General features: G+C 55.0%; 7 protein-coding genes across 7 annotated transcripts; 1 reads left to right on the top strand and 6 right to left on the bottom strand.

The window, feature by feature from the left end:
• Positions 1-825: 825 nt before the first annotated feature.
• On the bottom strand, positions 826-4,947 carry D7B24_000058 (uncharacterized protein; the record flags this gene model as incomplete). The annotated part of the gene is made up of 3 exons (XM_028634323.1): positions 826-3,014; positions 3,063-3,129; positions 4,483-4,947. 3 exons carry the CDS (start codon positions 4,945-4,947, stop codon positions 826-828), a joined length of 2,721 nt encoding a protein of 906 aa, XP_028499363.1.
• Positions 4,948-6,560: 1,613 nt separating this feature from the next.
• On the bottom strand, positions 6,561-7,620 carry D7B24_000057 (uncharacterized protein; the record flags this gene model as incomplete). Its single annotated transcript, XM_028634322.1, has 3 exons — positions 6,561-7,430; positions 7,496-7,514; positions 7,580-7,620. 3 exons carry the CDS (start codon positions 7,618-7,620, stop codon positions 6,561-6,563), a joined length of 930 nt encoding a protein of 309 aa, XP_028499362.1.
• A 1,645-nt stretch (positions 7,621-9,265) lies between these two features.
• Positions 9,266-9,941, bottom strand: D7B24_000056 (uncharacterized protein; the record flags this gene model as incomplete). The annotated part of the gene is made up of 4 exons (XM_028634321.1): positions 9,266-9,410; positions 9,492-9,522; positions 9,588-9,665; positions 9,716-9,941. 4 exons carry the CDS (start codon positions 9,939-9,941, stop codon positions 9,266-9,268), a joined length of 480 nt encoding a protein of 159 aa, XP_028499361.1.
• A 2,467-nt stretch (positions 9,942-12,408) lies between these two features.
• On the bottom strand, positions 12,409-14,301 carry D7B24_000055 (uncharacterized protein; the record flags this gene model as incomplete). Its single annotated transcript, XM_028634320.1, has 3 exons — positions 12,409-13,062; positions 13,112-13,956; positions 14,007-14,301. The coding sequence occupies 3 exons, from the start codon at positions 14,299-14,301 to the stop codon at positions 12,409-12,411; spliced, it is 1,794 nt and encodes a 597-aa protein (XP_028499360.1).
• A 2,247-nt stretch (positions 14,302-16,548) lies between these two features.
• On the top strand, positions 16,549-17,616 carry D7B24_000054 (uncharacterized protein; the record flags this gene model as incomplete). Its single annotated transcript, XM_028634319.1, has 2 exons — positions 16,549-16,604; positions 16,959-17,616. The coding sequence occupies 2 exons, from the start codon at positions 16,549-16,551 to the stop codon at positions 17,614-17,616; spliced, it is 714 nt and encodes a 237-aa protein (XP_028499359.1).
• Positions 17,617-18,339: 723 nt separating this feature from the next.
• On the bottom strand, positions 18,340-19,108 carry D7B24_000053 (uncharacterized protein; the record flags this gene model as incomplete). Its single annotated transcript, XM_028634318.1, has 5 exons — positions 18,340-18,416; positions 18,473-18,726; positions 18,792-18,898; positions 18,963-19,035; positions 19,089-19,108. The coding sequence occupies 5 exons, from the start codon at positions 19,106-19,108 to the stop codon at positions 18,340-18,342; spliced, it is 531 nt and encodes a 176-aa protein (XP_028499358.1).
• Positions 19,109-23,478: 4,370 nt separating this feature from the next.
• D7B24_000052 (uncharacterized protein) lies at positions 23,479-24,036 on the bottom strand (the record flags this gene model as incomplete). The annotated part of the gene is made up of 1 exon (XM_028634317.1): positions 23,479-24,036. The coding sequence occupies one exon, from the start codon at positions 24,034-24,036 to the stop codon at positions 23,479-23,481; it is 558 nt and encodes a 185-aa protein (XP_028499357.1).
• Positions 24,037-26,162: the final 2,126 nt, after the last annotated feature.

The following is a 26,162-nucleotide window of genomic DNA, read 5'->3' as shown; positions in this document are numbered from 1 at the left end:
CCCTTGAAGAGCCAGCCCCCTCCGTTTGCGCTCCTTTCCAGACGACCAATCGCAACCTCTCCCCCAGCCACTTGTGATGGGCCAGGGGGTGCTCGTTCTTTTTCCCCCCCCGTTCCCCAGAGGTAATCACAACGAGGGGTTGTCCCTTGGCTTGAGAGCCATCGACCCCTCGCTCCAATGTCAAGGGTGCAGTGACATCACCCCGCCTGTGGGCTCATGCAAGTGCTCGCACGCGCGCTCAGGTTCGCATCTCACGTTCCCCTTGCCCATGCCTTGCCTCGTGGGGGGCTCAGTCTCCATCGATCGGCCATGATGAATGTCGTTGAGCATGGCTGTGTCCGTGATCGTGGCGACATCAGCCTTATCGCGAACGGACAATTTCTCATCACTTGCGTTTATTCACCCATGTGATTTTCGTAAATCGTCGAAATTTTGCCTCGGGTATCTATTCTCAAGACTCTATCACATTCTGCTTTCGCTTTGTAGTACAAGAATCCCTCTACCCAAACGACTTGACCGCCACAACCAACATCCTCACAGCTTAGCAGGTTTCCAAGCGCTGTCATCGACCATCTAATGTACCGAGCAGCAGGCAGAGTCCCTGCGGACCACCCACCGGCGCATACACCGCACCCTCAGCCTGCCTCAACCAGTCGCCTACGCTAAGCCAACGTCCACGTGCGGAACATGAGGCCGTCGCTGAAACGCCTTTGTGTCATGGCCCAACGGCCCAAGCGACAGCGATGGCAGACACCGCTCCTTTCGTCTGATCTCCTCTATGGCCCCTCATGCCCCGATCTCACGTAGGAACGCAGCAATTTCCTCCTAGGTATCGTCTATCTGCGTACCGTCCTCGTCATACTCAACGTCGTCGAGTACCACGCTCTGGCCGTCGGCCGAGCACTTCTTTGCCATTATGCCTTTGACTAGTCCGGAATCTGGCCGTAATATCGCGTACATTGACGACGTCACTGCAACAGGACCTGCTGGGCCCTCCGTACGAGACGATGCCTTGATCCACGCCAACTGTCGTCCAGCGATATTCCAGACGAAGGAACTCGAGGACCTGTAGTACTCCTTGAATGTCGTCGACGCCTTGAGGAGTGCCCATGTATCAAACGGCGGGGCCGACGAGCCAGCAGCCAGGTATATCTTCAATTTGTCGTTTCCGGAGGCACTCTCAGGCACTGCGAGGGACTGCCACTGATTGTGTATCGCCTGTACCGCCTCAGTGTACTTACCCCCGGCTTTGGGAATATTGCTCCACTGCTGCCTGATGTTTCTTATTTCAGTTGTGAGGTAATCATTGATCACCTTGAAGCTAGACGGCTCTGCCTTCTTCGCACCCAGGGGCATGGATGTCTGCATGAGCCTTTCAAAATCGTCAAACGGCCCCAAGAGGTCCTTATCAAAGGTGACAGCCTCATTTCCGAGCATGCTGTTGAAAGCCTCCATCTCTTGGTCGACCAGAGGTAGAGCCACACGGAACTTGAGATAGTCCAGAACATGTTCCTCGTCAAGTTTCCCGTCCTCTGAGGACCTTTGGTTGTGATTGACACCAGTTTCAGCCTTGTAACGTGGTTCGGGGAGGTTCTGCAACCCATTTTTGAGCAGTCCTTTGCAGAAGCGAACCCACTGGTCCCGACCAAAGACAATGCCTTGCTTGGCCTGGTCGACCAGGTTGCCCACAAGATGCGAAAGTACAACGGCATCGTTGTTGTCGATTCCGTTGTATCCATAGCACAGTCTTTCTTTGTAGGCCGTGCAGATGCCGAGGAACTGTTCTTTCATGTTGAATGTGAAGCTCTCGTACATAAACTCAGCCACAGCCCGGTCCATGTTGCTAGAGTTATTCTGGACCAGATCTTGAAATGTTCCCTTGCGCTTCTCGAGGTAGCCAAGCGCGAACAAGTCCGGAACAACAGGGTATGCGGCGTTTTGAAAGCTGTTGACAATCGCTGGGTCCCAACAAACCCAGGCCTGGTCGCCGTCGTAGTCTCCGCCTGAGAGCAAATCAGCCAGGGGACTATCACCCTTGATTGAAAATACAATGACGTCTTTCAGATGGCGAAGCTCCGGTCTGAAGACTGCCCTAACACGCTGGATATCACTGGGGAAATGGGCCGGCGCTCTTGCCACCAGGACGTCCATCCCATGGAGAAGCGTATCAGAAAACTGTCCGTCGGGGTCCATGAATTTCGTCGAAAATCCGAGATGAATCTCTCCTTCCTCGAGAACACCTTTAAAGTCAACGACCATCTTAGCGTATGTGGAGCATCCAACTTTGATATTCATCTTGGATTTCAGCAGTTCGCATTTGCGAAACGCCATTTTATACGACACCTCTCGGAGAAATGAGAGTTTCTTGGGCCGGAATCCAGCATCGAGCAGCATATTGACCCGTTCAGCCTCGTTGTCGGGCAGTCCGGCAAGGAAGCGAATATTCTGGTCCCTTACGCGGTCACTACGGTAGCCCTGGAAGAAGTTTTCGTGGATCCATTGTCGAAACTGTACAGGATCGTTCATGGATGAGCGCTGGCGTGCAAGCTCTTCTTTCAAGGTCGTCCGCAGGCATCCAGCTATAGCGTTGCGCATCCGGTGTTTGTCTGTTCCTCGCTTGACGTCTCCATTGACGAGCACTGGGATGAATTGCATATTCAGATTGGCAGCCCTGAGTGGCCGAGCCTCCGTCTTGACTTCGAACGTACGGTGATCCTCGTCCCAAAAGTCGCACTCCCATTTGCGTTGCGATGGATATGTGTCGATCTCGAAGTCATCTCTGTTGTCCGGGTCGGTGCCAACGATCCAAACTCCTTTGGCGCTTCCGAACCGCCCTTGGTAGGCGCTAGGCGTGTCGGTCAGGCCCAGATACTCGGCTATGACTTTCGCTGCTTTGGGTGACATTTCAGCAACGCCGTCGTTCATAACCTTTCCCGACTTCGAACATATGTCCTCCGCATGGTGAATAATCTGGCCAGGCTCAAAGACAATGGTTGGGTAGGTTCGGCTAAGACCTATTCATTGTTAGGCCTGTGTGCAAGATTCCTGGGGTACTCACTCACTCAGGGCTAGACGGGAGAACAGCTTCAAAGATGGCTGAGCCGCATTGGCTCTGATGGCGATTGCCCACTCCAGCATGTCAGTCAACTTCATTTTCGTTCTTTCGTTGACGTTTTTGGCGTCTGCTTTTGCAGGTATGCGGTTGCTTGGACTGAAGGAGTGACCGTCCTCGGCAAAGCAACAGACACGACATTGTTTTGATCTGGTTTTCGTCGTGGCTTTACCTTCCCAGGCCGCAAGGCCCTGAGCTAAGCCAGCAGTGACCTTGTCAACATCTCTCGTGAAGAAAGCAGCCCACTGCCTGCCCGCCAAAAAGTGCTTCTCGGTCGTTAGCCACTTGATGATTGTGTCCGTAGCACCGTTAAGGCGTTTGAGTTGAGGGGAAACTCCTGTGGCAGTGAATGACGGGAAATTCATCTCCAGAAACCGGTCTGAGCCGAATCGACGACCTAGGCGATGTCCCAAATCAAGCTTCAGTGGTTGAAGCGAGACATTGAAGAGAGGACCTGTGGGGGTTGTATTCCAGGATAAATCAATGGAAAGGCAGACGGCCCTGCTCTGTGGCCCTTCAAAATTGCCATTGCCAGCGGTCCACGCTGCTTCAGGGCAAGACTCAGGGAATGCCTTGCCTTGGAATGACGAGTGCTTGTACAGCTCAGCTCGTAGAGTGTGTTGATCGACCCAACGGTCACTGTAACATAAACCAGTCAAGTGTTCCAAGTCAACACCACAATGCAGAGCAATCCGGGTTACCTCCCAGCAGACAGCCAAAGGCGCCTGATTCAGGAACTTTGGCAGTCTGGGCCATACTTTTCTCAGCCTCTCCTTGAGACCAAAAAGAGATTCTGGACTGGTGGTTTCCGAGTTCTGAAAACCGTCCTCTTCGAACAGCCCGTGCTGGTTTACAAGATGGTCCTCGCGGTGATGCTTTGATAGTGGTTTGTCGAGTTGCGCAAGGCTCTCCTCATGTTTCGAGAGTGAGTCTTGCAGAAGTCTGGCAGCATCCGAAGCGGCATCGTATTGTCTCGAAGAGCATTGTAGGTTCGGTAAAGAATCACCCCGTTGTCTTTCCTGACTGCTTGCCTCAACCGTTGACTGGCTGCCTTGAAGGACATGAGCATCCTCTTGTGGTTGTGAGAAGACGCTGGAAGTGGGTGTTGTATTGCTTGTGTTTGCGGACCTGTTGTAGAAACTGTGGGACGACTTCTGAGGCTGATGTAAGGTCAATGGCGCCCTGGAGGCAGTAACTCTGTCGACAGAGGCTTCAAAGGGAGAAGTCACTGTTCTGATTCGGACGGGCACATCGTCAAGCGCGTTTGCGTCTCCTTCCCGCTGTCGGGATCTCTTGCATTCCCTGTTTGGTGCTTCAGGGTAGGCTCCACCAGAATTTCTCTTGTACGGTCTCCCTCCTGCATCGGTCACCGCTTTGTGGATGGTGCCGAAAGAGCGTTCAAGCGGCCCGTGGACTTTCCAGGCTTGAGACAGGAGGTTGTAGAGGGTCGTCTGCAGAAACTCGGTCTCCGTATTCGGACCAACTTGAGTGGTAGAAGGCTCCTGCGGCAGTGAAAGCGTCCCGAGGAAGGCGCCACCTTCGTGCAGCTGAGTATTGGAGGGGTTGGCGGCACACCCGTGTAGTTGATCCAGGATCCCTTGGAGGACAGTCCGTTCCTTGAAAAACAGATAGCGCAAGCGCTCCTGAATCTTCCCTACACGTTCAGCCTGGGGGTCAGAATCTGCATTTGTCCGGCGCTCGCGGGCTGTCAGTTTCGAGTCTGAGGCGTGAATGCCAAGGCCATATTGTCTATTGAGGTTGCTCAAGAAGACGCGGAAATCATCAGGCCTCTTCTTCGCAGGCGTTTGTTCTTTCGGGCGATGGATGCCCGCCATGGATGCTGATACAAGGTAGCGATATTGGGACAAAACAGCAAGTTGAGGCAACAAGCGCTCAGCGTTGGCCCAGGCTCAGATGATGGTCACCTGGGCTCACCAAAAGTATTGGAAGTGCGGTGCTGGGCAAAAAGTCCTCACAGCAAATGAACGTAAAGCCAAAACAAGTCCTAGCCAGAGACGTGCGGCCGAGCGGATGCGCTCCAGCTGTCAGGAGAATCAGCGAGAGCTGGAGTGCGGATGTGATGGTCGAGGGTAGCTGATGGGGAGGATGAGAGTGGTGGAGGCAAGACACGGGGCGGACCGCTGTTTAGCATGGCAAGTGGGCGTGGGGGCGCGCAACGGCCTTCCCATTTTAGTGACGCGACCCTGGGCCCCGGGCGAGTGCCTTCCCCCTTCCAGCCCTGTCTGCCCTGCCTACAACCAGTCTGCCTTGTCCTGTTCAGACTGATCTGGAACCAACAATGCAGCATCATATAAGACAAGGTCATCGAAATGCTCTGCAGAACTTGAGCTGAGGGCGCGATGGCCAGCTACGTCGACATCTTGAATCAAACTGTCTCACAATAAGGATCATGACAGCTGTTACGCGACCCACTCGACTGGGCCTTTTAGGTCGCCATCCAACACCTTGTTTCCCTTGTTTGCTTTCGAGGTGTGCGACGTGGCGGACCAACAACAGCTACAAGCCTAGACATCTCACAGAGAGGAGGCTGCAACCAGCGTTGTTGCCGTTAGCCGGTCTACAACCTCCCAAAAAGACGGGCAGCGACAGATGATGAGCTGTCGGGTGTGGACACATGCATGAGATAACTGGCTGTTTCCTTTGACAGTCCTCATTTGATGCATTGAAGGCAACTTGGCGGGGACTTCAGCTCGCTGTCCGTTGGATGGACTGTTTCGTTTCAAGTATTCGTCGACAGTGGTCCGAGGCTCAGTGTTGTTTTCCACCACCGACGTGGCGGGAAATGTCACCTTCAGCTTGTGTGCATGTAGTCTTTGGCAAACTCGGGAGTCAAAGTGCTGGGAGCTCATGTGCGATACACTATTGCTGGATCTATTCAAATGGCGGCTATGCCCCTGTTGATTGCCAGATGCAGCCAGGATGCCAATTGTAAAGAACAGATGTATTTTGCGTGGTGCCTCTTGCTTCTTTAACCGGTATTCAACGCTCAGATTGACCGTGCAAGAGGGTTACAGAAATCTGTCGAGGCTGGCTCCTCAACCCAGAGACTACGGTGACAAGTCGTGAGACACCACACACACACATATAGCTACGAAATGATCATAAAAGGTCTGGCATCATATTTGAGATGGCTGCGATATATCATTCCCTCACATGATGAAGCGCCTCTCACAAAGCCACCGTTCAGCCGAGAGGGAACGGGCCAGCCAAGCCTCCAAACCACTGCCTCGCCCAGCACACAGCGCACGAACCATTAACCCAAATGGCGGTGGTATCAACAAACCAAATCATGATTTGGGCGCAATGCCCGCCTCCCCCTCCACTCCTCCCGAATGCAGAGAACCTCCCATGCAATTTCAATCAACGACGAAAAAACAACAACCAGAGAACAACAACAGGCAAGACCGAAAACGCAGAGAACGCGCCCCTACTTCAGCTGCTTCAGGATCTCGGACAAGAAATCCTCAAAGCTGAGGGTGATGTAGCCGTCGCGGTCGTCGTCGTACTTCTTGAAAACATCGGTCATGCGCTTGAGGCTGATGCAGGCCTGGACAAAGAGGTCGAAGCTCATGACGCCCTCGCCGCGCTTGTCATAGGTGCGGAAGAGCAGCTCGACGAAGCCGGGGCTGAGGCGGTAGCGGAAGGCGACGAGGGCGTTGTTGAATTCATCGAGGGAGATGTTGCCGGAACGGTCGGCGTCGAAGCGGTCGAAGAGGGTGCGCCAAGAGGCGAGGAAGGACCAGAGGCCGCAGAACTCGGCAAAGCCAATGGTGCCGCTGCGGTCCGAGTCGAACATGCGGATCATCATGCGGATGGTGTGGGGGTCAAAGGGGGACCAGTCGCCGTTGACGAGGGCGGCAGAGAGCTCGCGCTCCGAGAGCTGGCCGGTGCCGTCCTTGTCGACGGCGCGGAAGAGGGGCAGGAGGGTCGGGTCGGCGCCGTCGGCGGTCATGTCAGGCTGCGGCGAGGGAGGGGGCCGCGAGGAGGCTTCGGGGCGAGCGTTATGGATGGGACGGGGTTGGTTCGTGGGCGGCGGGGAGGTGGCGCCGAAGCCGTGAGAGGGTGCCGCCGAGGAGCCGGAGGTTTGGCGGTGAGAGTCGACGCGCCTGGGGTCCTCGCGCCGAGGATCATCGGACGGGCGAGGGGGTGCGGGCTGAGGCTTGCTGTCGTAGCGGGATGGGTAGTGCGACGAGGCGCTCGAGTCGTGGCGCTGGGGATGAGGGTGGGATGCCGTAGTAGGCGAGGGACGAGGGTGGGATGCCGTGGTGGGCGAGGGACGAGGAGGAGCGCCACCCTTCTGTTTGCTGTTGTTAGTATTTCTCCAGGCCGTGTAGGGCATCGAGATTGCGATGGTGGACGTACGTGTTCGGGCTCTGCAAACCTGTGCGCGATTGCTGGTCAGTTTCGGGGATTCTTTGGCGGGGTAACGTGCCGCGAGTGACTTACCTGGGCAGCTCGTCAGGGTTATAAGGTCTGTTATAGGCCATTGTGGGCAATCGCTTCGGTTGAACAGCTTGGTGTAGATGCGGGTGGGAAAGACGGATCACAAGAAAGAAAAGGAGCGACACGAGAAGAAGTGATTGAGGCTCTGGCTTGGAAGGCTGTCGCAAGCTGAAGAGCAGAAAGCGAACAGTGGACAGTGGACAGTGGTCGGGTAGGAAGAGCCGCAGTGCGAGCTTGGCCTTGGCCTTGTCGGAGCCCGGTGGAAGAAGTGGGGCGACAGCGGGGAGGGGAAAGCGAGGTCCCTGCGCTAACACGCTCTGGCGGCAAGGCGCCATGCGGGTGGCCCACGCACCTTGTAAGGGGTCTAAAAGGTCAGGGGCACAATGTCGAAGGCACCTACCTACCTACCTTATATGGATGCCTAACTTTTTGAGTTCACAGGTAACGACCACCATCTGAAAGGCCCATCTGCAAGGCCGTTACAAAACGGGGACTGGTTGAGGAAAATCGGATTCTGGCCAGGCTGATCCCAGCTTGGCGTGGAATGCAAGGGCATGGCATTTTCGTCAGTAAGCGGGCTCCGCCATCCCGAGCCTTACATGGCACCCAATGCGAGGTTCGACTCGGCATACGCGGCCAGTTCGTTGAAGTCCCATACCCAGGTAGGGTGCCCCCTTACTAGGCTTCCATTGTTGTATCTACCGATTCGGGCCTATCAGAGTGGATTGCCCGGTGGACCAAGCCTGTGTTCAGCGCAGCACAATCCAATGGCGCAGCCCATCATTTGAGCAAACCTTCCAAAACACAGCACGGTGTACAGTCAGCCACCAGAGAGCCTGTCCCACAGATCCACGGCAGACCTTTTGCGACACGGTTGAGAATGCATTCGCGCTGGTCACACCTATAGCCTCATAGCATATGGATGAAAGTCCTCGGTGCAACAGGAGCCTGCGGCGACAGGTCGATCAGCTTGTCAGAATGACGAGGGGGCCTGGTCACCTTTAGGAGGTCCTCGCTCGTCCCACGTCATGTTCCTCTGTGTTCCCTGTTGCTTTTGCGACCAGTATCAAGCTAGGAGAATTGACGCAACAGCTTTTTGTTTAAATTTGAAGAGGCTCCATCTGATATTAATGTAACAGTCAAAAGCCGACCTCTCTTACTTTTCATATAGTGGCTGCAGGCTACGTATGTGACCTGAAATAATATAGACTTGGGCAAAAGGGAGTTAAAAAGAACGCAAACACGCTTTTTCAAAGAAACTTGACTGATCCACGCCGATTCAAGTCTCCCAGCGCTTAATTTCCTCCAGGTATCTCCAGCTTCAGGTACGCCACTCGAAAGCGACGAATGAATATGAACTGGCGCACTATCTTCCGGACATAGGATAGTAGAAGAAACCCAGCAAAGACAAATATAGAATAGGGAAAATAGAGACATATGAACAGCACGATACTAATAAAGTGGATGACTGACACCAGAAGTGCAATGTGAAAGGCCACCTTTCTTTTTTCTCTTGCAGCTTCGATAACACTCTGTTTTCTGGGCGTGCTGGCCTGTGATTGTGCCGTTAGCAAGGTTCGGGACGGCCCAGGTCCACGACAGAGAGGCGAGGCCAGCAACTTGTCTTAAAGCGCTTCGCATGTACTCACTGGGTTGCCTTCTTCTGTTGTGAGTGTGTTGACTCTGGTCTTAAGTTGAAGGGGAGTAGCAACTTGGGAAATTGGAGCGGATCTTTGCCCAGCGCTCGATGAGGAAGATGATGGCGCTGTCTTCAAGCGCTGTATTGACCCTAACCCTATCTTTCGGGCTGGCAAAGACAGAGATCTTCTCCTGTCTTGGGATGTTTTAGGTGATATCTGCGGGTGACGCCGGAACTGCACGCTCATGGAGCTGCCTCGGGGAACAGAGGTTGTACTGTTGCCCATTTGGATCGCAGGTATTTCTAGCTGCGGTGTTTCAGATCTCAACGCTGCGGAAGACCCCTTCCTTCTGCGAGCGACTATACTCTGACTATGTCCCTTGAGACCAAATCCCCTTGCAGCCAGAGCATCAGGCATCGGGGCTTCTTTATGAATGGGCTCTATGATGCCTAAGAATGGGTATTAGCATCCAATGAGCAAATGGATCTCGTCGACCTACTCCCGACCTCCAGTGCTGTAAGGGCAAACACCAGCAGAAGCAGCAGCGGCATGACTTGACCAAAGCTGAATTCAAAGAGAGGACTTGTGTCGACTTCTGTCTCAAGAAGGGTCCGTCGCAACGACTCCAAACCGAACCCGGTCCAGGCAAGACTGGTGCAAAAGTCAATGATCAGTGAATCGTAAATATCCGTCAAAACGTCCGCCAAAATGGCCCGTACCACCATTGACTCAGAGTGTGCGGGTGTCGTTTTTTTGATAACCTTGTGTTTCTTGTCGAGACTTGCCAGTTTTCTTTGATGTTGCTGCTCGTCGAAATGGCTTGCAAAACGGTTCGGATTAGGCTCTTTGTAAATGGAGCACATGATCGTCAGCAGCCAGCGAGGTGTAGACGTGCAATTCTCATCCTCCCGTCGTATACTACGCATGGCGTACATGTATAGGAGGCACATGAGAATAGCGCTGGCAGTTCCATCTCTCAGCGCAACGTCAAGAGTCTCTCTGTCACCAGAACTTGCCCATAGCTCGCAGGCGGCTGGTCTCGACGGATCATAGTCCCACATGATGTACTCCAGGTAGGTACCTGTGATCATGGTTGCCAGGTAGATCAGCATTAAGCCAATACGAACGCGTGTCTGCCATCTATGATTCTGAAAGTGTAGCCTCAAGATGTTCAACGTTGCTAGGTGTACACCTGATGCTAATGAAGCGAGCTTTATGCCGACATGGTAAGAGAATGCGGACAGTTGGCAGAAGAGGAGGAATAGGGCGACGCAAAGTGCGATGCCCGTTATCAGGGTTTGATCGCTCAAAGATAGAATAAACGTTTGGTATCTGCTAATTTGGTGACAGGCAGGATGATTCTCAGGGTTGCCAGCAATCCATTTCACGAATGGGAGTGCCAAGAAGAGCTCGTCGAACAGAGCGTATTGTTCCTTAGGGAGCCCGCGCCGAACGATGGCAAGGAAAGCAGTGATCATGGCCGTAAAGGAGATTAGAAGCATTGAGAGGATGACCTGGATAATGCTGATCGTCAGTCACCAGTCTGAACTAACAGGACTCGTTGGGTGATGATGGCTTACTCCTGCACCCTGGATATCAGGGTCGACGGGGTCCGATAGGGACGACTCTTCGCCGCAACTCGTTTTCGCTGCGCAGTAACCACCCATATTGCCAAATCTTCTCTTGCGTTTTTTTCAAACCAGGATCAGACAGAAAACAAAGGTGTTCGAGGCTCCCATAGTTTCCAGAGGGGGTGCGTTTTGACTATGTAAGGAACCGTCTTCCTCCAGCCTGATTCCTAATCGGCTACAGCTGCATGGCGCTGCCAAGAATGCGAATGACCACATTCGGGCGAAGCAAGGCAGCCAAGTCGTAGCCCCCCGAGTATCCTGGATAACGTGATTGCGTAAAATCACCTTTTCATCTTGTAACCTCTACGTGACCAATATAATTCTGCAGATATAAAGACGTCAGCAACCTGTAGCCGTTCAAGTGTAATCATCATCTTTGAAGTCCAATCTCTCGATAATCAATATCACTTCATCACACGCCCGCATAGTCGCTAGCCCTTGGATACGTCTGATAGGTGGCACTGACTCACCCGACTTCTACCCTCTCTCGGGCATTCCGGGAACTATCCAATCTTCGCATGGTCCACAGCCTTGTTATCAACGTCCACCAAAAGTTCAATGAGCCACGTTAGTCGTCGCTGATAGGGCGCAGATCTAGCCACGGTGGCCAAGGTGTAAACCATTACATTTTGAATCGATGGTTAACACACATCGAAGCCAACTCAGTTTGGGGTACCCAAGGTAAGGTGGCATACGATGAGAGCATGGTCAAGGTGTCCGCGACTCATCTGAAATATACTGCAAAGATTTTCGCCTGGTAGGTCCAGAATGGCTGCGTCAAGCCAGCGAAGCTTGGTTTCAGGACTGACAGCAAGCGTTCCTACGCGGAATCGACATTTTCATGGCAAAGTCCAGTCGATTGATGCATTATACTTGAACACGCGCCGGAGCCTGCGTGGCTCAAGGATTCACAAAGCTTGATCCCCAAGTGCCATAATCCACTTACTCTTTGATGCGAGACAAGGTCGAGACAGTATGCCCTTGCACGCCCACAGACTTCTCTGCGACCCTGTGGGTGCGCGTGTTGGAGCTACCCTACCTTTGGTGAGGCTCGGGATGCGCCGACGCGCCCCTTGTATTCCATTCAGAATTGCCAGATCCCTCACGTTACCAAGGCTTGCAGCCGGTGCGTCTGGGCTCATGAGCTAGACCTAACGGACAGTGAATACTGTTGGCTCCCCAAGTGTTTCACGCGTGGACTGGAGCGCGAACGATCAGCAGCTCTCCGGCACGGCCGAGTTGCGCCGTGCCGTCATGCCGAGACGATCACCCCTTCGGTCCCTGCCGGCCACGTGCGCCTGCCATGCACGCGTCAGAATTAGAATTTCCACAGAGCCGTGGCGAGATATGTAAGATGTTCAGACTACTACATACATCATGTTCACTCCGCCGGTCCCATCATATCTACACATCGTACAGCGGATCAAAAAGCCAATCCAACTCCAAGCACGCCATGCAGTAGGCATATGAGCCACTCAAGATGCCGCCCAGACATTAAACAAGAGAAAAACCGCCACAGCCGTCTTCTGGCGTCAGACATGGCGTTTCCCTCTCACCCACCTTACTCCCGCTTCACTGGGTGCAACAACAGGTTGGGCATGTACAATTCCCCCTCTCTTTCCGTGAGCGGGTACATCGGCTGTCCATCCTGGGTCTTCTTCCCCTGCAGCCACCCTTCGAACAGCTCCCCAGGCCAACCGCCGGCCCACCAGAATGTGCTTGACATCTGGGGTGAGTTGATCATGTCTGGCTGTCCCCATTGTGGATCTCCCTTGCCGAAACCATCTTCGCTGGCCTTTGGCCCTCCGAGCATCCACCTCGCGCGCTCCTCGTCATCGGGCACATCGTTTAGGTACCATGGTAGCGGCGGGGCACTGATTTTGAGCCCCAACCATAGCGCGAATGATGGTAGCGTTGCCTCTGATGCTATTCGCAGTCCTCGCCTCTGCAACGTGTGAATGGCGTGCAATAATGCCCGGCTGCCACGTTGAATCGCTGGCGGACAAAAGTATCGGGGTGGGCCTTGCTTTCCAGCCCGAAATCCGTAGACCCAGCCCCGGAAGATCCACGTCGTGCTCTTGCGCGCATCCGCACACAGGCTCGTCACAATGACATCGGCATCTTCTCCCACACCCCACTCAAAGTTGTCCTCCTCGTCGGTGGTGGGTGGCCGTGGCCCAATGGGTGAGACCTCGCGCACGCGAACCGGGCCCCACTGACCTCGTTAGCAATCGACCACAAGGAAAATTCATGGGCGCACTTACAACATGAGACCGGCCCCGGTTGACCTCATCGACAGCGGCCCGGAATTCATCGGTTGTGTTGAACACGGTAGGGTCGTAGAAGAAAGTCGACCGTTCCATGGCCTGTTTGCGCGGCTCCTTGCGAGACCATAGGTCCACTGCATCCAGATAGGCCCCAGCATCGCCAGTGAAACGCATGTCCATCTCAAACTGCCAGTAGTGGTCGAATTCGGGGTAGTAGTGAGAGAAGAGTTGCAATGGCTGGAAAGCCTGCCAGAACGTTCGGTGCTCGAGGGTTTCGGGGTACCAACTCTCCAAAAGAGGCTCGTTCCAGAGAACGGCGATGGACTGCAGCTCCTTGGGAATCTTGGCATGCTCAAAGGCACGGGCATACTCTTCTGGTGAATTCCAAGGGTTGAACTCCTCGCTGCGAATATGGACCAACAGCACGACGACGTACTCTCCACCAGTGCGCAATGACGCTTCGACGATGAGGGAGCGGATGTGCTGCATGTCACGCTTCTTGTAGTCGTAGCCATCATAGGCTCTCAAGATGATCGCTGTCCGTCGACTTCCACTGAAATCAGTCCATTGATGGTCTTCCGGCACCTTGCCGGCGCTCTTCCAGGCGAACCGAACGGGGCTGTTGAGGAATTTGGTGGCTTCGCTGGTGAAGCGATGAGCGTTCAACGCAAAGCAGTCATTCTGAAGTACGCCCCAGTCGACCGTGTCCCAATCGACCACTGTACGACTGTAAGATTTTTCTTCTTCACCGAAGCCATAAGGTCCATAGCGACCATCAGGAGACATCCAAGACTTCTCCAGACCCAGCTCTTCATGAGAGCCGGCAAACGGCACGGGGTACTCTGCGATATCGTCAGCAGGCTAAGGCCGGCTTCAGGGCCGATCGACTCACTCTGCGACAGATGGGCGGATGTGAGGGCATCGTCGGAGCTGTTAGATAGCAGTTGACCTCGGGGGCCGTAGCAGGGCACGCGGGGTCCAAGCGACATGATGGGGCGCGGCGGCGACATGCGCGGAGGAGCGCGTCCCCGAACCGTATCGACAGTGTGCATCATCCATGTTGCGGGGCCGTTCTCTTCAATGAATATGTAGCACACGACATACAATACGGCGAGGAAGGCCAGGACAGAGCGGAAGAGGCGCCATGGCCTGAGGCGATAAGGCGCGAGGCCGAGGCTGATTCTCATAGTCGTTGGATGGGCGACAGCATGATTGAGGAAGCGTCGCGATGAGTGATGGGGTCCCTTGGACGGCGGTCGCAATCGGGTCGGTTGGTACTGTAGCAGGCGCTGGACGGTGTGTGGCTGACTGAGCTTCTCTCGCACTCTGTTCTCTCTCGGCTGAGCGGCGCACGGGAGGGGCCGAGTCGAGTCGCGAGGACACAAGTCAGACGGAGAAGGAAAGAATTTGAGATCAACAACGGGACCCTGGGTGAAGTGAAAATAAGGATGAAAGCTGTCAAGTGGCCGAGCAAATGGTCGCCAGGCCTAAACCAGCCAGTGTGCATGATACCCCTGAAGAGGTTGGAAAATTATCTAAGGCGCCATTGGAGGTTGAGGACGCTGGCCCGTTCTTCATCTCTTTGGGGCCCATGCTCATCTCCAGAAGCCCGGGGCTGGGCCTCGCCTCTGGCGTGTGGGCAAAAGGAGCCAGATGGCGCCAACGCGGTGGTTGCAGGGGGGCGCGGGATGCCTCGCTAGTCTTCCATTTCGGCGCCATCGGAATTGGCCAAGTAGCCAACCATTCAGCACAAACTGGGTGGGCTTGAGGATCTCGACGGACACTCGACGCAGCGACCGCTGGGGTAGATCTGTGGCCCAGGTATTGAGTGAGGGCCGGCAGAAGAGGGGGGGGGGGCTTCGTTGGTCTCGGTCATGTTCGCGGACGAGCTGCTTCCGGCATGAATCGTGGGACGACTGAGACCACAGAAAAATAACATGGGAAATCTGTGGTGGCAGACTTCCGAAGGGATTGACTCGATATCGAACCCGCGGCACGGGTGCACGTGCAGACGCAAAATGTAGCAAGGGTGTTTGGATTCTTGAACAATGCCACCAACCATCCATGGCCGATGCGAGCCTGTTGGGGCCTCTCCTGTGGCAGCATTTGGACGGATCAAATGATGTTAGAATAAAGTGAAGTGGCAGAGACAATTAGAGCCGAGTGACTGCTTTGGCCTTGTCCGACCATCTATCTGCCTCGCTGTTTGCATCTGGGCTGAATGCAGTACCTCAATTGCGAGGCAGGGGTGACCTCAGCACTCAGTACCTTACTTAGAAGGTGGTACCTCCTCTGACGGGGCAAGAGCACACGTGTGGTGGTCCTGAACTTGAGCCACGTCACACGTGAGCGAACGAGGCTGGCAGGAGGCATGCTCTCCCCGCCTCATTCTTCAGTCGCTCCTTCGTTGTTATTGATGAGTACCTGCCCTCCGCATGCTACTCGAAGCAAGCGCCACGTAATCGGACTTGCCACCTTACTCGGGTACCACCTAAGGTAGGTAGGTAGTCAGCAGTTGTGAGGTAAGGTAGACACTGCAATACAGCGGGCGCCAAGTCGGTACAGGCATCGCAACAACCCCTAATTCGGTCCCCGCGCAGATGTCGAGAGATGCAGGGCACGCACCTCACCTGCTGCAATGCCCAGACTTTCCCACGGCTCCCGGCAACCATGCGCCCATGGGATTGCGTATGCTTCCGAGGCCCTCCTCCACCGCCCGCCAGACAGGCCCCCGTGTCCATGTGAGGGAGGGAGAGGCCAGCCGAGAGGAGAAGAAATAAGACCACAGCGTGCCCACTCGCCATCGTCTGCTCAAACTTCTTCTGTCCTGACCTCCCTTCACTGTTGGACTCCATGAAGCTCGCATGGTTCCTCCAACACCCGTGCCGACAGCCATGGCACATACACACGCCGCTAGTCATTGGTTCCTGGATTCTGGATTCTGGATGTTTGCCTACCGCGAGACAAACGATTCAACAGGAATACCCTGTCATTCCGCCGCCTGCGGCTTCTCACAGACATCTAGACAAAGTTGTCGCTCTGCACCCTAGATGACGTGACGGCTGGCCCATCACACGACACTGAGCTGTTGGGTCGCCATCCCCCCCGGGCTGCCCGGTGCATTTGTCATGACTGGCAAGACCACCATGTGAGTGTGAGGAGCCCTGGGAACTAGGGGGGGGTGGTCGAGGCCGCCCGATCGATTTTATATCCGATCCCGCCCTGTCTGCCCCGCCGCGGGGTATTCGTTGTTTCTGTCTGTCTGTCCACTACCTTTATACATACACACGGACACACCTACCCACACACACATACACACACACGTACCTTGACGGCTCTCCAGACTGTGGCCTCAAGTTGAGGCTGCACTTGCTCTTCATTTTTGTTTTCTTCACCTACCCTGGCCGTACTGCTCCATCGCGGACCTCACGCACATGGCGTCGGCCGACCTTCACACAGACGGCGATGAGTTTTGGCTCTTTGGATATGGGTACGTCCAGTGACACCAGTTGCCGGTGGTGTATCAATCACATCTTGGCTCGCCCCTCCATCTCACACGTCAACCTCACAGGAGCTTGATCTGGAAGCCTCCTCCACACTTTGGTAAAGCTTGCACCCTTGGAAATGCCGTTCTACTCCTGACAGCGACAAGATAGGAGGATCCCTGGCTGGGTAACAGGCTATGTTCGTCGTTTCTGGCAGGTTTGTTCATCCTCCGCCCCTCATCTCTTCTCTAAACCAACACAAAGGCATATCAACTAACACGACATCAAAGGCAAGGTACGCTGCGAGCTCATACGACAGGATGAACCTCATCGCCGTCCATACTGAACATGACCCCCAGCCAGGACCACCGCGGCACCCCAGAAGCCCCAGGTCGCGTCGTTACCCTCATCGAGCGCTCATACTGGTCCGCCATCCACGACGCGCACGACTCGGCCCCCGACCGCGTCTGGGGCGTCGCCTACCGCATCCGCCCCGACAAGGTCGCCGAGGTCCGCGACTACCTCGACATTCGCGAGATCAATGGCTACACGATCCACTACACGCCCTTCCACCCAGCAGAGTCCGCCCCGTCATCGACCACATCCTCCTCTTCTGCCGCCGCCTCGGCGTCTGGACCTCCCACCCCCGCCGCCCCCATCCGCACCCTCGCCTACATAGGCACCCCCGACAACGACCAGTTCACAGGCCCCCAAGACCCGCAGGCCCTCGCCGCGCACATCCGCCGTAGTGTGGGGCCCTCGGGCCTCAACACCGACTACCTCTTCAACCTCGACCAGGCCCTCGACGAGCTGAGCCCCGACAGCGGCGACGATCACATCAGAGACCTCACGCGCCGCGTGCGCGCCATCATCGCCGCTGAAGGGCTCTCCGCCGAAGCCGAGATGAAAGCTGGTGAGCTCGCCAGGACAAACGCAACAAGCACGGAGGAACAGGAGGAGACGGAACACTTATGGGAGGTCACGGGGCCGGGCGTTTCGAAAGAGTCAACTGGATAAAAGGTTGGTTGTTACCGCTAACCTGTCACGACGGCAGCAATGAACCACGGACACCATCCATCATTTTCGTTCTTTTCTCTTCTACTCTCTCTCCTCTCCCTGCTTTGCAGACTCCCTGTTTTGCAGGCCGGTTGGCTCCCCTGATTTCATACGAGACGAGAAGTTCACTTATAGAACAGACGTACAGATTGCAATGCTAGACCTCCAGAAATTTGACTGGGGACTGCAAAAGAAACAACATCAAAGAACGCGTCGTCGTCCCCTCCAGTCATTATCGCATCACCTTGTTCCAAGTCAATTTTGTGCCCATACATGGCGATCATCTCCCCCCACCATACTCGCAAACATACGACAGATAGCAAGCAACATTTCAATGTTGCCGAATGACGGCGCGAGTAAGAAAGAGCACACGGGAAGCGGCGGCAAACATTTCACCATCAAGAAATAAAACAAGGCGGTAAAAGCGAAAGCGAAACACCCCGCCGAAAAATAAAAACCCAAGGCCGTTCAATTCCGTTTGCCAGGCATAAGCCCCCACTCCATTGCTGAGGGACCCGAGCCTTCCTTTGTCACCAGAGTTCTTGTCCATGCGCGCAACACTAGGACCGGGGGTATCTTGTTGTAGCGCCGAAGGGTAGCACCAATTCGCTCGATCGAACCTACGGACACCGGCGCACACGCATCATTTGTCGTTACGGGGAAACGGGATGTCGCCAAATACGCTTAGTAGCCGCCTCCGTTGGGAGGCTGCTGCTGGCCCTGGTAGCCACCACCGTAGCCGCCGGGGGCACCGTAGGGGTCTGAACAATGAGTTAGCAGACAAGCCTGGCTTTATGAGCTTGGGGTTCGCGCTTACCCTGACCGGGGGGAGGAGCACCGTAGCCCTGCTGAGGAGGAGCGTAACCGCGACCGCCGCCGTAGCCCTGCTGGTACGGGTTGGGGTTGGAGCCGTATCCGTGCTGGGGAGGGCCGCCGTAGCCGCCGCCACCGCCGTAACCACCACGACCACCGTATCCGCCGCCGCCGCCGCCGCCACGACCGAAGCCGCCGCCGCCGCCGCGGGGACCGTTGTCGGAAGCGCGGTCAACGCGGATAGTGCGCCCGTCGAACCTAGAAGCGTAAGTCAGCACGTGTTGAGGACACACCGTAGATTGCGCATGAGAGAGGAAACATACTCAACGTTGTTCATGGCGTCAATGGCCTTCTGGGCATCCTCGTCCTGAGAGTAGCGGACAAAGCCGAAACCACGGCTGCGGCCAGTATCACGGTCCTTGACGACGACCTAGAAGAAACGTTAGTGGGCATGATAATTACCAAAAAACAAAAACGCGCAGTGATCTACGCACGGCTTCGTCGACGGCGCCGAACTCCTCGAACCTGGAGCGCAGAGTCTCCTCGGTGGTGTGCCATGCAAGGCCGCTGGTAGCATGTCAGCAGGCGTATCCGATGAATGATTGTCGAAGTCGACCTACCCAATGAAAAGCTTGGACATTTTGTCGGTAGGTGAGGTTTTCTGATCCTAAAAAACTGGAATCGAGGTCAGCTCAAGTTTGCGGCACGATGTGGCTGCCAACAGGAACAATAGACGGAACAGGTGAAATTTGGAGAGGACACGGGGTGCTGTGCCAAGAGACTTTCAAGGCGAAGCGCCAACATGCGCAGATTAGGACAGGGGGGCAAATGTAGTGTATGGGCAGACAGACAATTCCCTTTGTATCGACGTGTGCAGATCTAGGGAAGGGGAAACTGGCGGTGCAAGTCGAGGTTGTTCTGGTTGCTAGTAGTAGATCGTCACAAGGATTGCGCTTATGAGATGTGTCGAGTCTAGGCAGTAGAGCAGCGAGTTGATGGTGTCGAGGGAGAAAGTTTATTCGGAGGCGGGATGGCGAACGAGGTGCGCACGTCTGGCGGTGGGTGGTGGAAGAATGGTTGGCAAAGGAGGGGCGTGGGCGTGTGTGATGGGAGGTACCTTAGGTTCTGGATTGCTGATCCCGGGGTGGACACGGCGGCAGATGGACAGCAGGAACAACCAGGCCCGCGATCCGGAATCCCAATGAGGTGATGCACAGGGGGAGAATAAGTGATGTGATGTAGTGACCCAATGACTCTAACTTGAGCCAGGAGCGACAGGGTTGGGGGAGGGGCGGGGGCGAAGCAATCGCAAAGCAAGAGGCAATAGGCAAGGACGGATGAGGGACGAGGGGAAGGAGCGGGCAGGCGTGGGAGAGACGGCGGGGTGAGAGAGAGCTTGACGTCGTTGGGGGTCGGGAGTGGGAGCTTCTCAAGTCCTTGTACCTAAGGGAAGGTACCGCGGGTGCACATGAACAGCGAAAATGTACTTTTCAAAAGTATAGATACGTACCTTCTTGAAGAGGGGAGGGAGTGTGCCTGAGCTCTGAAGAGAAATGGCACAACAAGGTAGATTCGTCTCGCGCGGTGTCGAACAATAAAGTCGTCGTTGAACGTGTACGAAAAGGACTGTGAGTTTCGAACAAGGCCGTTTCCGAGAGACTGCGATCAAGAAAAGCAGACAGACAGACAGGACGAAAGGTGTAAATGAAGGGGGAGTCGCAAGGGCATGGGCAGCCGTCCCGTGGTCGTCCAGGTTCTTATATGAGAGGATGGGCGTTGGGTCCGCCCCCCTCCCTCTGCCTTTGCTCCTGCTACCGTGACCCCCCCAGGCCGAATGAGGTCAAGGTCCCAAGCAAATGTCATGGTCATCCAGGATGATGAGCGTGGCCCGAACGCCGCCGCCCGCCAGAAGAGGCGGCCAAGGCATCTAAGAGATCTGCCCGAGAAGACGCATGGGTGGTGCGTGCTGCTGCTACCGCTGGTGCTCATGCTGGTGCTCCAGGCTCCACGCCCCATGCCCCATGCTCCATGCTCTACTATGCTCCATGCCTCATGCTCCACGCTCCACGCTCCAAGTATCGTCTGTCACTGAATGTTTCGACTGACCAGGGCCCAAGGCTGGCTCCAAGGGGGTGGTGTGGGTGCCGTGCCCATGCGCATGGTTGGATGAGCAAGATGAGCGAGATGTTTAGGTGCGAGGCACTTGTGAGGTGTGCAACAAGGGGTGACCGGCCCCCCTTAGCTTGCCAGCTCGACAGTTCGCCAGCGTTGAACCAGGGTGAGGGGACATGCTGGGTTCAGGACCTGCGATTGCAGCATCCAGAGCAGCACAGCTTGAAGGTCCAGCGGGGCGGGGGATCACCTAGGTGGATGCAACGACGCGATGCTTCTGCGCGCGTTGAACGGGATGGGCGGCTGTTCCAGAGACCCCATCGGTATGTCTCAACACGGCGCACGGCATCTCCTCGAGAAAGCCAACAAGTGGAGGAATAGCTCGACGGACTGGCGGACGGGAGAGGACAACGAGAAGGCGAGGGACTGTGATTGATTGCCCTTCCTTTTGTCGTTCACTCGTCGCCAGGGCGCGCACGCCGTCGTCGCCGAGTATCCGTCGTGGCTGTGGCCGCCTCGGGTACGTTAATGCTGGGCTGGTCCTGCGATGTTCGTTGCTGGGTACCTAGGTCCTGCACAAGTCAGGCGGCCTGCCGCCAGTGACTGAGTGCTGCTGAACACTGACCACCGACCTTCGCATGTAGATACGTCCTGAGTCCATAGGATGATGATGGGGAGAGAATCAGCATGACGAGCGACGGGCGACGGGCAGAAACGGGCGACCCCACACATTTGCACAGCCTCCTTCATCTTGCCTTGTTTGAAGCAGATGAGCACGTCGGGGCTTCAAATCTCGAGCAGCAGCGCCGCGCCGTTTCTCCTGAAGAGTGGAGAGAGCTAGCAGGAAGGAGAATGTACCGTTCTACATTGCCTTTCTCTCCGCGCGACCTTCTATGCTGGATGAAACATGTGTCCTGAACACACACATCCTGCCACTCATTCGTGATGGCGTTGGCTCCCAATCGATGTCACCCTCGAGCGAGGCAGTGCACATGTCCGTTTTAATAGGCGGGTCCTTCCTGCCTCACCCCTGCTACAACTCCTTGGCCTCCCCTGTGTCCTTCCCATCTCTCAGATCCCCCCTCCCTGGCGTTCAAACCACCAATGAGGGTCGCTACTTATTTTGAGTAGCTCTGTAGCCACCTGCCTAGGTACCTGCCTACAGCACAGGACCTCTCGAGGGACTTTCCTGGTGAGCATCGATCTGAGCAAGGCGACAGGCTGCTGGTCCAAGCGCTGAGCATCCAGTATCGTTAACTGCCTTCCTTGCCTGCCTGAATGTTTCTGTTCGGCTGGAATTTTTCCATGAGGGGGATTTCGACATGATCTGCTATCCATCTCAATCTATCCTCCTACCGCCCCCCTCCCTGTCTTGGATTCCCTGTCTTGCAAAGACCATGTCCAATCTTGGCTTGGCACTCTACCAGAAGATCGTGAACAGCATGCGTGCCATCCATCGGGTGTGTGGAACCAGGCCACACCACACAATCGCATCCCCCCCCACCCCCTACCCACCAAACAACGCATCGACACAGACTATGGGCATTTATTGCTTTCGAGTATCGTCCTACCAATCGCCACATTGGGTGGCACCAAACACTCCTGTGCTGACGGTCGCTGTTGCCGGTGGGAATCTTGTCTTCGCCCCCAACGACGATCTTTAACAACATTTTGGCTCTCCTCTCTCCTGCAGTCAATCCTGTCCAACCACGCAGTTTGGCGGCCTAGGAGGCAGGAAAACTAGCATGCAAGCAGGACCTGTCGCATTGTCGCATGCGGCTTGCAAGTTGACTGGCGCGCCCAACGCTGCGAACATGTAAGGGGGCCAAGCTCGCAAGGAGCCGGCCCACCGGCCATGGGCTGTTTGCTCTGCAACCATTTCGGCCGAATTTCTTACTGCGCCTGCTTCGATTTCGTAGAGGCTTGTTCGCCGCATCCGGTTGCTTTGCTTGTCCTATGTATCCAGCATCGCCACTCTGGAAAGCACCCCGAACCTTTCAGAGGGATTTGGGCGTTTGCCAAAAAGCTCAAAACAGAAAAAGTGCGAGGAGCATTACCTGTCCAAGGACCCCAGGATTGATAGGGAGAGGGGACGTGGGGTTGCCTGGTTGCACAGGCACGTGCGTGATCAAGACTCAATGCGACCTTGGGGACACCTTGGGTTTTCTTGGCTGATCTTGAACGCCAGTGTACCAAATCCCGAACACCCGCACTCCTTGACCCGAGCTTCTGGGTCTTTCTCGATTTGGGCGCCGGCAGCGGCAGGTAATAAACCATGCCGTTTACCGACCAGAGACGCGCAACGTGACGACGACGACGACGGCAGCGGCAACGACTATACCAGCAGGATACACTCGGGTACTTGATGCCACGCAAGCCGTTGCGTACACCGAGTAGAAATTTCGATGTAGTGCTTTCCACCACCGCTTCGTATTGCCTCTCCTTCCCTCGTCCCTCCCTCGCTTGATGATCCCTCAGGCGTTGCTTGGTTATGAAGCCATAGGCATTGCGATGAAACGTCGTCTGTTCTCCCTACGGGCGGGGAGAGGGGTAACGGTCAATGCGCAATGCCATCAGACATATCAAGCTGTCATCGCGATACCCTCGTCTGTCGCTTAGGTCGGGGTGGAGACTTTGCACTCAGAATAGAAATGGCTTGGCGGGTCGACACACCTTGTGTTACGTGAACGTCACGATCGCCCGGAGCTCTGCGACTAGGGCCTAGTTTCAAGTCTGAAGTGAAGTAACAATTAACATCGGCTGGCAGGTGCTCGACAGACCAGTCTGTTTCGGAGAGTCGATTTTGTGAATTCGCTTATGTTTGGTCAATTGAGCACGCTGCTGGCTGGCCAATTGCACACGGAATCCAGACCTATCTCTACACCGAATTGCTTGGTCTCATGTCACCTGCTCAACGTGCCTCCGGATAGTTTCCGCAGCGACAGCTGGCTCTAAGTTCGTGATATCCAGTTCCAACTCGCAATCTCCCCCGAATCGATGTAGGCCCTCCTCGCGCCGGATCTGCCGCAGAATCTCGACATCCACCAGCTTCGTGTTTGTTCGACCGCCGCGCCCCTCTCCCAAAATCCTCCTCTCGTTCTCTTGGGCATCACAGTGGAGGATGACCGACACGAAAGGAACGTTGCGCCGTGCAGCAGCATCTTTGTAGTCCTGAGCGGCGGCGGCAGCCTCGGCGCTCTTTTCCCTCGAATCTGTAAAGATCCACGTCACGCCATCGGTCACGTCGTGTGTGGAGATGATGTCCAGGAAGAACCGGCGCGCAGCCGTCCGCAAGTCTTGGTAATGCGGCGACGAGCGCTCAACCAGGGCAGCGACGCCGTCGATCATGAGGTGGTTGTCATAGATTTTAGACTGGGGTATTCGCTTCTCCAGCTCTTTTGCCACGGTCAGCTTGCCGACAGCGGGGTAGCCGTTGATGTAGATATATGTTGCCATGTTCGTTCCTAGCGATGAAAGGTTAGAAGAGCCTTGGTATAGCGAACAAGGTTTCTTTCTTATATACTAGTACAGGTTATGAGACAAACTGATAGCCTCACTGCCCTTGCGGGTAGCGGATCTGAGTAGTAGGCTATGACTCCCACAGAGGCAATTCTTCAACTGCTGAGTAGCGTTACTCGCTGTTGTGTTGGAATCGGCCGTGACTCAGAGGTGAGGCAAAGCAAGTCTTACGTCACATAAGGAGGCTTCATGATAGACGGCTGCTAGCAACCTTGTGATTCGTTTGAGTGGACCGTGCGTTAGGGCGGCAGTTCAAGGGACAGCATGCGTTGCTGGCAATTGAAGGTCAAAGACCATCATAGGAAGAACTACGCGCGGCGCATTGAGACTCGCGGAGGGTATCTTGAACGCGTTTCTCTGTTCTTCTTCTTCCAAAATGAAAGAAATATTGTCGATTGGATACCTACAATTGTGAAAAAGCTGTGTGAACCTGAATAGCAATGGCTTCACTTTGTGCACGCATCATATATAGCACCCGTAGCCGGCGGATCGGTCGGGAACCCGCGGTGGTTTCCGCCTGGGCATCGTTGAGATGATGATGCCGGAGGCGACCCTGCCGCTGTCAACAAGGTTCATATCTTCATCTCGGGCACTATACACCCTTTCGTCTGGTCTTCCATCTCCGCCGGGAGGCGTATCAATGGAAGAGTGGTTCGAAAGTTGGTGAGCTAGAGGAAGTGTCTCGTCACCGTGACCAAGCGAATTGGTGGTAGCAAGGGTCGCCAGTGCCTCGTCTAGTGTTGCCTACAGCGCCCGGTTGCTCTCCTCTCATGATCAGCGTCCATATATATGGCTTTACAAGTCCGGGGATGCTGCGAAGTCAAGATTGGCTCCGTCTTGAAAGCACACAACACATCGATAGGATGCCTGGAGCCCGTCGAAAGATTGACAAGCCATCAGATGACTACTCGTTGAAATGTTGTATCGAGGAACCCGGACCTTGCCCTGCTATGAGAGATAGAGGTCCAGGTGGTCATCTAGCTCGAGGTGGCCACCGGGGCAAAACGAACCTCGTCTTCAGCTGCACAGCGTTTTCGACGAGGTCCTTGCTGCTCATGCGGCGCTCCCGACAGAGTATCGCGTCCTTGCAAAAGTCCATGTTTTCACCGGTGTCGCTGAACCGTCCAGGAGCTGTCTTGTCCGTCTTGCCGCATAGTTTGCCGCCCTTGAACGATCGCCGGAGCCCAGTCATCCGCCTGAACTTGGAAGTTGCCGAGGAGCAACTAAGAATAGATCCTCGAAAGGACCTGTCGCAATGACACAGGCGGACCGCGGACTAGCGATTAGAAAGCTGGAGGGCAAGGACACAAGAAAGCCATTGGAAGAGTTGCGCGTGGGAAAGACGTCCGACTCGCATGATCACTGTGATCACTTCAATGAGAAGACTCGCGAGCTGGCGACGCAATAGGAGGTGCACCCCCACCCACTCTGGTGTTTCCCAATGAATTGTCATGCTTTTTATAGCATCTATTCCAGGCCTGGGTCACCAACTTGCGCGTGCTGTCTGAATCGCCAGTGTCATAACCCAAGTTGTCAAGCGACAAGTGTGTCAAAACTTCCATGATGTCATCTCTGACCTCTCAGATGGCGAGATTCTGAGGTTGGCAGTTGTTGACCCGCAGCTAGAAGAGTAAAGAGCCGGAAAATAAAAGGGCAAAAATGGCATCACGGCGTTCCTCGAGAGACTGGGAAACTACAACAGCCTCGTCGCTTCTTTGACAGTAGAATCAGCTGCTTGCAAATACCATGACCGCACGAAGACATTGGGCTGTGTATGAGGTTGTTTGCAGAAATCATAGATCTCAAGTCTATGTCTTGAAGTCTTTTTTTTCTTCTTTTTTTTTGAGAAAATAAAAAGTCCGCGAGTATGGTCGTGCCAAGTTCCACAAATCCAAACGCCAAGGGTAAATTTTTGGTATCTCTCGGGATGATACAGTCACGACCTCCACACCAGAATAGCGTGGAAGGCACACCCAGTGGATCGAACAAGGGCAGGTCTTTCCGTATATTCGTGCTAGAACCCCGCGGGTGATTTGCGTAACTTCAAGCAAGCATAGCCCCAG

This window comes from Verticillium nonalfalfae (assembly GCF_003724135.2).
Source record: "Verticillium nonalfalfae strain VnAa140/NRRL 66861 chromosome Unknown scaffold_1, whole genome shotgun sequence".
NCBI lineage: Eukaryota > Fungi > Ascomycota > Sordariomycetes > Glomerellales > Plectosphaerellaceae > Verticillium > Verticillium nonalfalfae.
This window is presented reverse-complemented; position numbering and strand designations above follow the sequence as displayed.